At 41.2% G+C, this 11,259-nt stretch overlaps 1 protein-coding gene across 1 annotated transcript; it reads left to right on the top strand.

Annotated features, from left to right (window-relative positions):
• Nucleotides 1–7,088: 7,088 nt before the first annotated feature.
• On the top strand, nt 7,089–10,194 carry angel1 (angel homolog 1 (Drosophila)). Its single transcript, XM_069151794.1, has 9 exons — nt 7,089–7,403; nt 7,515–7,732; nt 7,830–7,899; nt 7,992–8,434; nt 8,588–8,729; nt 8,834–8,944; nt 9,067–9,100; nt 9,321–9,484; nt 9,584–10,194. The coding sequence occupies exons 1-9, from the start codon at nt 7,142–7,144 to the stop codon at nt 9,739–9,741; spliced, it is 1,602 nt and encodes a 533-aa protein (XP_069007895.1). The 5' UTR covers nt 7,089–7,141; the 3' UTR covers nt 9,742–10,194.
• The last annotated feature ends 1,065 nt before the right edge of the window (nt 10,195–11,259 follow it).

The raw sequence follows: 11,259 nt of genomic DNA, 5'->3' as shown, positions 1-11,259 counted from the left end.
CTGAGACGCTGTGTGTTATATTAAAAGTGCGTGTTCATGTCTCCTGACCAGCTGACCAGCTGGCGGTGGCTGCGTTTAAGTTCGCTGCTGACTGAGCAGGTTTCTGGACAATTGTTGGCGCCGCCTGTTTGGTCGGTAACTCAAAGTCTTTTGGTCTCCAGACGCGAGTCCTTTCTGCTTTGTGCAAACGGGAGCATGTTGCGTTAGTGCACTTTAGTTCTCGGCAACTTGCTAGATTGCAACTGTTTTGAGTACTTGATGCCGCCGCACACCCTCACCCCTCGTGACGTCAGCACGCCACCACGTGTGTGTGTGTGTGTGTGTGTGTTTTGCTGTGTGGTTTATGTTCAGTTAGACCGATATCCATGTTTCACTTTGCACTAGTTGTCTTGTCATTATTTACTCTCAGTATGTTTTGCCACAGTGTGGACGAGTCACTGTTGTCCTTCGTGGACATTGTCTTACAGATGCCTCGGAGAAGGATCTCCCTCCTGCACCACTGAATGACTCAACAGAGTCGGATGGTGGTATCGTCACAACCAGGAGGTCCATCCAGTCCCAGACGACCCCGCCGGACCACCGGCTCAGCCCACGCGGCGAATCGAAGGGAGAAACGGAAGAAAGGGTAAAAGCATCAAGCCCAAAAATGGAAGACAACACAAGGCCAGACATGGACAAAGAACTGCCGATTGCTGTCCTCCACGAAGACACAAATGATGGCACAGCTTCAAAAGTGAGTGAGGTGCAATCTGCAGTGGAGGAGAAGGAAACCGACCAGAGACAAGTGGAAGCTCCCACACATGAGGATGGGGAAAGAAATATCCTCTGTACCATGCTGCATCAGAAACAAGACACAGAGGATGGAAGTAGTTTTCCAACTGAAGATGATGGTCCAGCACTTGGGGCGCAATTAAAGTGCCCGCAAACAGACGACAGCATACAAGAAACCACCTGTTCAGTCCTGGAACAAATCCAGATTCAAACATCAGAAGAATCAGGAAGTTTAACTGAAGATAACAAACAGAAAATCACCTGTTCAGCAGAAGAACAAATCCAGATTCAAACATCAGAAGAATCAGGAAGTTTAACTGAAGATAACAAACAGAAAATCACCTGTTCAGCAGAGGAACAAATCCAGATTCAAACCTCGGAAGAATCAGGAAGTTTAACTGAAGACAACAAACAGAAAATCACCTGTTCAGCAGAGGAACAAATCCAGATTCAAACCTCAGAAGAACTAGGAAGTTTAACTGAAGATAACAAACAGAAAATCACCTGTTCAGCAGAAGAACAAATCCAGATTCAAACCTCAGAAGAATCAGGAAGTTTAACTGAAGACAACAAACAGAAAATCACCTGTTCAGCAGAGGAACAAATCCAGATTCAAACCTCAGAAGAACTAGGAAGTTTAACTGAAGATAACAAACAGAAAATCACCTGTTCAGCAGAAGAACAAATCCAGATTCAAACATCAGAAGAATCAGGAAGTTTAACTGAAGATAACAAACAGAAAATCACCTGTTCAGCAGAGGAACAAATCCAGATTCAAACCTCAGAAGAATCAGGAAGTTTAACTGAAGACAACAAACAGAAAATCACCTGTTCAGCAGAAGAACAAATCCAGATTCAAACATCAGAAGAATCAGGAAGTTTAACTGAAGATAACAAACAGAAAATCACCTGTTCAGCAGAGGAACAAATCCAGATTCAAACCTCAGAAGAATCAGGAAGTTTAACTGAAGATAACAAACAGAAAATCACCTGTTCAGCAGAGGAACAAATCCAGATTCAAACCTCAGAAGAATCAGGAAGTTTAACTGAAGACAACAAACAGAAAATCACCTGTTCAGCAGAGGAACAAATCCAGATTCAAACCTCAGAAGAATCAGGAAGTTTAACTGAAGACAACAAACAGAAAATCACCTGTTCAGCAGAGGAACAAATCCAGATTCAAACCTCAGAAGAACTAGGAAGTTTAACTGAAGATAACAAACAGAAAATCACCTGTTCAGCAGAAGAACAAATCCAGATTCAAACCTCAGAAGAATCAGGAAGTTTAACTGAAGACAACAAACAGAAAATCACCTGTTCAGCAGAAGAACAAATCCAGATTCAAACATCAGAAGAATCAGGAAGTTTAACTGAAGATAACAAACAGAAAATCACCTGTTCAGCAGAGGAACAAATCCAGATTCAAACCTCAGAAGAACTAGGAAGTTTAACTGAAGATAACAAACAGAAAATCACCTGTTCAGCAGAAGAACAAATCCAGATTCAAACCTCAGAAGAATCAGGAAGTTTAACTGAAGACAACAAACAGAAAATCACCTGTTCAGCAGAAGAACAAATCCAGATTCAAACATCAGAAGAATCAGGAAGTTTAACTGAAGATAACAAACAGAAAATCACCTGTTCAGCAGAGGAACAAATCCAGATTCAAACCTCAGAAGAATCAGGAAGTTTAACTGAAGATAACAAACAGAAAATCACCTGTTCAGCAGAGGAACAAATCCAGATTCAAACCTCAGAAGAATCAGGAAGTTTAACTGAAGATAACAAACAGAAAATCACCTGTTCAGTCCTGGAACAAATCCAGATTCAAACCTCAGAAGAACTAGGAAGTTTAACTGAAGATAACAAACAGAAAATCACCTGTTCAGCAGAGGAACAAATCCAGATTCAAACCTCAGAAGAATCAGGAAGTTTAACTGAAGACAGCAAACAGAAAATCACCTGTTCAGCAGAAGAACAAATCCAGATTCAAACCTCAGAAGAATCAGGAAGTTTAACTGAAGATAACAAACAGAAAATCACCTGTTCAGCAGAGGAACAAATCCAGATTCAAACCTCAGAAGAATCAGGAAGTTTAACTGAAGATAACAAACAGAAAACCACCTGTTCAGCAGAAGAACAAATCCAGATTCAAACATCGGAAGAACCAGGAAGTTTAACTGAAGATAACAAACAGAAAATCACCTGTTCAGCAGAAGAACAAATCCAGATTCAAACATCGGAAGAATCAGGAAGTTTAACTGAAGATAACAAACAGAAAATCACCTGTTCAGCAGAGGAACAAATCCAGATTCAAACCTCAGAAGAACTAGGAAGTTTAACTGAAGATAACAAACAGAAAATCACCTGTTCAGCAGAAGAACAAATCCAGATTCAAACCTCAGAAGAATCAGGAAGTTTAACTGAAGACAACAAACAGAAAATCACCTGTTCAGCAGAAGAACAAATCCAGATTCAAACCTCAGAAGAATCAGGAAGTTTAACTGAAGACAACAAACAGAAAATCACCTGTTCAGCAGAGGAACAAATCCAGATTCAAACCTCAGAAGAATCAGGAAGTTTAACTGAAGATAACAAACAGAAAATCACCTGTTCAGCAGAGGAACAAATCCAGATTCAAACCTCAGAAGAATCAGGAAGTTTAACTGAAGATAACAAACAGAAAATCACCTGTTCAGTCCTGGAACAAATCCAGATTCAAACCTCAGAAGAACTAGGAAGTTTAACTGAAGATAACAAACAGAAAATCACCTGTTCAGCAGAGGAACAAATCCAGATTCAAACCTCAGAAGAATCAGGAAGTTTAACTGAAGACAGCAAACAGAAAATCACCTGTTCAGCAGAAGAACAAATCCAGATTCAAACCTCAGAAGAATCAGGAAGTTTAACTGAAGATAACAAACAGAAAATCACCTGTTCAGCAGAGGAACAAATCCAGATTCAAACCTCAGAAGAATCAGGAAGTTTAACTGAAGATAACAAACAGAAAACCACCTGTTCAGCAGAAGAACAAATCCAGATTCAAACATCGGAAGAACCAGGAAGTTTAACTGAAGATAACAAACAGAAAATCACCTGTTCAGCAGAAGAACAAATCCAGATTCAAACATCGGAAGAATCAGGAAGTTTAACTGAAGATAACAAACAGAAAATCACCTGTTCAGCAGAGGAACAAATCCAGATTCAAACCTCAGAAGAATCAGGAAGTTTAACTGAAGATAACAAACAGAAAACCACCTGTTCAGCAGAAGAACAAATCCAGATTCAAACCTCGGAAGAACCAGGAAGTTTAACTGAAGATAACAAACAGAAAATCACCTGTTCAGCAGAAGAACAAATCCAGATTCAAACCTCAGAAGAATCAGGAAGTTTAACTGAAGACAACAAACAGAAAATCACCTTTTCAGCAGAGGAACAAATCCAGATTCAAACCTCAGAAGAATCAGGAAGTTTAACTAAAGACAACAAACAGAAAATCACCTGTTCAGCAGAGGAACAAATCCAGATTCAAACCTCAGAAGAACTAGGAAGTTTAACTGAAGACAGCAAACAGAAAATCACCTGTTCAGCAGAAGAACAAATCCAGATTCAAACCTCGGAAGAATCAGGAAGTTTAACTGAAGATAACAAACAGAAAATCACCTGTTCAGCAGAAGAACAAATCCAGATTCAAACATCGGAAGAATCAGGAAGTTTAACTGAAGACAACAAACAGAAAATCACCTGTTCAGCAGAAGAACAAATCCAGATTCAAACATCGGAAGAATCAGGAAATTTAACTGAAGATAACAAACAGAAAATCACCTGTTCAGCAGAAGAACAAATCCAGATTCAAACCTCAGAAGAATCAGGAAGTTTAACTGAAGACAACAAACAGAAAATCACCTGTTCAGCAGAAGAACAAATCCAGATTCAAACCTCAGAAGAATCAGGAAGTTTAACTGAAGACAACAAACAGAAAATCACCTGTTCAGCAGAGGAACAAATCCAGATTCAAACCTCAGAAGAATCAGGAAGTTTAACTGAAGACAACAAACAGAAAATCACCTGTTCAGCAGAGGAACAAATCCAGATTCAAACCTCGGAAGAATCAGGAAGTTTAACTGAAGACAACAAACAGAAAATCACCTGTTCAGCAGAAGAACAAATCCAGATTCAAACCTCGGAAGAACTAGGAAGTTTAACTGAAGACAACAAACAGAAAATCAACTGTTCAGCAGAAGAACAAATCCAGATTCAAACCTCGGAAGAACTAGGAAGTTTAACTGAAGACAACAAACAGAAAACCACCTGTTCAGCAGAAGAACAAATCCAGATTCAAACCTCGGAAGAATCAGGAAGTTTAACTGAAGACAACAAACAGAAAACCACCTGTTCAGCAGAGGAACAAATCCAGATTCAAACATCAGAAGAATCAGGAAGTTTAACTGAAGATAACAAACAGAAAATCACCTGTTCAGCAGAAGAACAAATCCAGATTCAAACCTCAGAAGAATCAGGAAGTTTAACTGAAGACAACAAACAGAAAATCACCTGTTCAGCAGAAGAACAAATCCAGATTCAAACCTCAGAAGAATCAGGAAGTTTAACTGAAGACAACAAACAGAAAATCACCTGTTCAGCAGAGGAACAAATCCAGATTCAAACCTCAGAAGAATCAGGAAGTTTAACTGAAGATAACAAACAGAAAATCACCTGTTCAGTCCTGGAACAAATCCAGATTCAAACCTCAGAAGAACTAGGAAGTTTAACTGAAGATAACAAACAGAAAATCACCTGTTCAGCAGAGGAACAAATCCAGATTCAAACCTCAGAAGAATCAGGAAGTTTAACTGAAGACAGCAAACAGAAAATCACCTGTTCAGCAGAAGAACAAATCCAGATTCAAACCTCAGAAGAATCAGGAAGTTTAACTGAAGATAACAAACAGAAAATCACCTGTTCAGCAGAGGAACAAATCCAGATTCAAACCTCAGAAGAATCAGGAAGTTTAACTGAAGATAACAAACAGAAAACCACCTGTTCAGCAGAAGAACAAATCCAGATTCAAACATCGGAAGAACCAGGAAGTTTAACTGAAGATAACAAACAGAAAATCACCTGTTCAGCAGAAGAACAAATCCAGATTCAAACATCGGAAGAATCAGGAAGTTTAACTGAAGATAACAAACAGAAAATCACCTGTTCAGCAGAGGAACAAATCCAGATTCAAACCTCAGAAGAATCAGGAAGTTTAACTGAAGATAACAAACAGAAAACCACCTGTTCAGCAGAAGAACAAATCCAGATTCAAACCTCGGAAGAACCAGGAAGTTTAACTGAAGATAACAAACAGAAAATCACCTGTTCAGCAGAAGAACAAATCCAGATTCAAACCTCAGAAGAATCAGGAAGTTTAACTGAAGACAACAAACAGAAAATCACCTGTTCAGCAGAGGAACAAATCCAGATTCAAACCTCAGAAGAATCAGGAAGTTTAACTAAAGACAACAAACAGAAAATCACCTGTTCAGCAGAGGAACAAATCCAGATTCAAACCTCAGAAGAACTAGGAAGTTTAACTGAAGACAGCAAACAGAAAATCACCTGTTCAGCAGAAGAACAAATCCAGATTCAAACCTCGGAAGAATCAGGAAGTTTAACTGAAGATAACAAACAGAAAATCACCTGTTCAGCAGAAGAACAAATCCAGATTCAAACATCGGAAGAATCAGGAAGTTTAACTGAAGACAACAAACAGAAAATCACCTGTTCAGCAGAAGAACAAATCCAGATTCAAACATCGGAAGAATCAGGAAATTTAACTGAAGATAACAAACAGAAAATCACCTGTTCAGCAGAAGAACAAATCCAGATTCAAACCTCGGAAGAACTAGGAAGTTTAACTGAAGACAACAAACAGAAAATCACCTGTTCAGCAGAAGAACAAATCCAGATTCAAACCTCGGAAGAACTAGGAAGTTTAACTGAAGACAACAAACAGAAAACCACCTGTTCAGCAGAAGAACAAATCCAGATTCAAACCTCGGAAGAATCAGGAAGTTTAACTGAAGACAACAAACAGAAAACCACCTGTTCAGCAGAGGAACAAATCCAGATTCAAACATCAGAAGAATCAGGAAGTTTAACTGAAGATAACAAACAGAAAATCACCTGTTCAGCAGAAGAACAAATCCAGATTCAAACCTCAGAAGAATCAGGAAGTTTAACTGAAGACAACAAACAGAAAATCACCTGTTCAGCAGAAGAACAAATCCAGATTCAAACCTCAGAAGAATCAGGAAGTTTAACTGAAGACAACAAACAGAAAACCACCTGTTCAGCAGAGGAACAAATCCAGGAAAAAAACATGGAAAAGTCACAGGCTCCAGTTGAAACTACAGCTGAAGTATCCGAGTGCTGGGATGAATCTAGAGTTCCCACTGCTGATACTTCTAAGCTTGTATCAGTCATCTCTCCGACCCACCTTAAACTCAGCAAGGAACACCATGACCAACCTGTCTGGCACTTCCCTGCAGGACCTGGTCTGGCACAAGAAGTGCAGTGCCTTCGGTGGCACTTTCCTACCATGAGCTACTACCCTTCTATGAAGCTGACAGTGCCCTTTGAAGGTGAGACTTTGTTTTCTCAGCTTTACTATTTTCCTGGCAATGAGATTTCTATCGTTCAATATCAAGCTCTGTGTTTGTGTTTGTTTGGATGTGCGTTTGTCTTGCACATAGCCGTGTGGAGAATATGGGAGGATCTGGCTGAGAGCACCCCGACACCCCTCCCATTCACAAAGACCTCAATAGACTTCACTGTCATGTCCTACAACATCCTTGCTCAGGACCTACTGGAGACCAACCAGGATCTGTGCATACACTGCCCCCCGGAGGTGCTGAACTGGAACTACCGCTACAGCTTGCTTCTGGAGGAAATAAAAAAATGGGGACCAGATGTGAGTACAATTTTTGGGAAATTTAAACTAGCCACACGTTGCGTCTAATCTTACATGTTGGATAATGATTTGTGTGTTTGTGTCCTCTTCTGTGTAGATTTTGTGTCTCCAAGAGGTTCAGGAGAACCACTACCGTGAACAGCTGCATCCTGCCCTGTGTCAGATGGGTAGGTCACTGCAGACGAACCAGTGACTTAGTCATGTTTGTGGATATTGTGACAAAGGTGTTACACGTCTTCTGTTTACGTTGTTTTTCTAGGCTACACCTGTGTGTACAAGCGGCGCACGGGGACCAAGACAGACGGCTGTGCAACTTGCTATCGTAGCAGTTGCTTCTCTGAAGTAGCTCTTACTCAGCTGGAGTACTTCAGGCCTGAGACGGAGCTGTTAGACCGCCACAACGTGGGCATTGTCTTGCTGCTTCAGCCGGTGGTCACGCTGGGGTCGGAGGTCAAGAAGAAGGGCCCGCCCCTCTGCGTGGCCAACACCCACCTGCTCTTCAACCCCAGTAGGGGTGACATAAAGCTGGCTCAGCTGGCAATAATGCTGGCAGAAATTGACAGCATGATCAAGTCCTGCAAGGCCAAAGGTAAACGCTGCAACATCATATTATGTGGAGACTTTAACTCTGTGCCACGGATGGCTCTGTACCAGCTGATCATGACCGGCCAACTCTTCTACCGGAATCTACCAGCATGGAAGGTGAGAGAGAAACCAACTGGTCATCATCAGTTGCTCCCACATTACTGAATGTAAACCAGAAAAGCAATTTCAAGCTCTTTATTTCAGGCTTCTTCCGACGATCCTTGCAGCAGTTACCTCTCTAATAATGTGTTTATTCACCACATCCGACAGATATCAGGCCAAGAGGAACTGTCTTACAAAACCAAGTGTCTCCGGCTGTCTCGTCCGCTGTGGCCCAGCTCTCTGGGGATCACCGACGCCTGCCGGTACACCGTCGACAACAAGGCGCTCAAGAGCCAGAGTCCGAAGCCAGGTCTGTGTTTGTGCTGCTATTTTGATCCAAGGAGGGGGCTTCAGTAGGAAGTGGTGTATTTCCTGTCGCTCACTCCACTTGTTATATTTGTTCTGCTTGTGTAGGGAAATGTCAGTACAGCCATGACTTCATGCTGCGGCTGCGCTATTGTCCAGCTGCATATGTCCGTCCTCAGGACCTGGAGCTGCTTCCAGGAGTGACTGATGACAAACCAGGTGATTTCCAACATACAACAGAGAAACCACACAAGGACTTACAGTCATTCCACCATTTACAATACCTCATTTCTTTTACTGTTCTGTGTAAGAGCTCTGTATTTTCCTCTTGTTGTGCACAGACGCTTCAAAGGAAAATCAGCCTTTTGATAAAAGGTCAGTTTACCCGCAGGTTTTTGCCATATATGTGATTCTTACCTTAATGTCACAGCAGCAAACAGGAACACTGAACAACACAATAAATGTTAAAGCTACTCTACTTAATAGGAATTCTGTTTATCTCCACCTAATAGTCCTGCCATGTCTAAAAAACAGGAAAACATACAAAGGGTAGTCAGACTTCATTAATTGATCATGCGATTTTATGGTTTCACAGGATCATACACATCATCAGTCATAGGTTAAACCTGGAGTCAGTCTACAAACACACTCTCCCGGGTTCTGGCAATCCAGAAGTCACGGCGTTCACCTCTCAAGGAGGAAATACAGTCGACTACATATTCTACTCCCCAAAACTCGGCTCCACCTCCTATCAAAAAGGTATGACACGAAGCAGAAGAAAATCTGAGATGTTGCAGCTCTGAATTAATTATTTGCCACTTTAAATAACTTATGTGTGTTTTTCTTTCTTTTCCCTAGCTGGTGGAGACGTTGCGAGTGAAGGTCTGAAGCTCATTGGTGTTCTCTCTCTCCTATCTGAGGAAGCCTTGTGGTCAATGAACGGCCTTCCCAATCACATATTCCCTTCTGACCATCTCAGCCTTGTAGCCAAGTTCCAGCTGGACATACTGGAATAATAATACTATAATATGATAGGAAGGACTGTGGTTGAACTCAGTGAAACGGACGTCAGAGGAAAAGCATACATCCGGTCAAATTACTCAGCTCTTGCTCCGACGCTTGTTTGTGTTAGTGTGAATGCCATTACTTGTGGTGAACTTCTGGAAACAAAGGATTATGGTTTTGCAGCTGAATAGAAGTTAAAAATTTTGTTCAAAGAGCAAGACAAATAATAATACCAAAGCACAGTCTTCCTCCACATGGTTTTCATCAGATAAATGATGCCGAGCCATTACTGGGATCTGACAGTTCCAGTTTAATGTTGCTTGAATAGTTTATTTAATAAAACAGATGTCGGTGGTTGCTTAGATTCTTATTGGTGTGATAATGTGTTCATTTAGCTGTTTCTGAATACAATGTCGTGGGGTTTTTTCAGATGGTAAAAACATGTAATAAATATTTTCCACTTATGTCTGACTCTTTCCAGCTGTTTGACCATGACAGAAAGCACAAGCGTGTCTCCACGTTGTTTAGTAAGAATTGAGGTTATTTCTCCTGGATTCCTGATGCAGCACGTTAAACGCATCCACGAGCACCACATCCTCCGGTTCGTGTCGGGCTCCGTTTTTTCTTGCCCGGTCTCGTACTGAGACGGTGACCTGGATGTCGGCTCCCTCCCCTCCCCTCCCCTCCCTCCCCCACCCTCCCACCGCACTTAGCTGCTCAGTTTGTCAGTGTGCATCTGTGTGTCTGGCTGATGCATGAATGAATAATTCATGTATATAGTTGAGTATTAATGCATGAAGGCACTTAGTAAGGCATTCTTTTGTTTGTGTTGGCTGTAGAATATCTGCAAAGGTGATTGTTGAGTAGGATTACTTTCTCTCACACCACCTAGCTGTCAATATATTTGCCATAAACAATTGCTAAAAACTTTATTATAGAGAGGAGTCAGACTGTGGGACTTAATCAATCCTTTGGGAATTAAGTATGTGAAAGAAAATGAAGTAGGTCAATGGGTTTTTAACCAAATAGAGCATTATGCCTTCTGTTTCCATCTCTCACAAACACTGCTGCATGTTTGACGCCTGGAATCCACTGGAAGGAAGATACGGGTTTGGCAACTGATTCAATATTGACAAACCCATATCTCACCACACTCTTAATAGTATTCCATATAGTCCTCTCAGAGGTATATGTTATCAGCCTACACACAAAGTAGTTCCTTGCGTTCTGGTTTTCATCGAACGTGTCAGCCATCCCATCCCGCCTTATTGGCTGCTTGCTGTGTGCTGTGCTGTGAGCCAGAGTTGCATTCGTCCATTTAGGCATCTCATCATGAGAACAGCACATATGCAGTCAGCTCTTATTTAAATGACTGCAGCAAACACCAGCCGCACCTAAACAATATAATGAAGACAATATATGTGCTACACAGTGTCAGCTTCAGCTTTGTCAGCAGTTTTTCCACTGGAAACGACTTAAATCTAAAAGATAAACATGTGGAGCCGTCCCACTTAGTCTGACTGTTTTAA

The sequence above is a fragment of the Embiotoca jacksoni genome, unplaced genomic scaffold, assembly GCF_022577435.1.
Source record: "Embiotoca jacksoni isolate LCO1_2020_lvr unplaced genomic scaffold, fEmbJac1.0.p SCAF_18, whole genome shotgun sequence".
Classification (NCBI taxonomy): Eukaryota; Metazoa; Chordata; class Actinopteri; family Embiotocidae; genus Embiotoca; species Embiotoca jacksoni.
The sequence above is the reverse complement of the archived record's forward strand: the minus strand, read 5'-3'. Positions and strand labels throughout refer to the sequence as shown.

Bases quoted from the DNA above. Each gene is read 5' to 3' on its own strand.
- angel1 (XM_069151794.1), top strand. From the start codon at position 7,142: ATGGAAAAGTCACAGGCTCCAGTTGAAACTACAGCTGAAGTATCCGAG. The intron at 8,435-8,587 runs GTGAGAGAGAAA...CACATCCGACAG, and splicing joins GGAATCTACCAGCATGGAAG to ATATCAGGCCAAGAGGAACT. The intron at 8,730-8,833 runs GTCTGTGTTTGT...CTGCTTGTGTAG, and splicing joins GAGCCAGAGTCCGAAGCCAG to GGAAATGTCAGTACAGCCAT.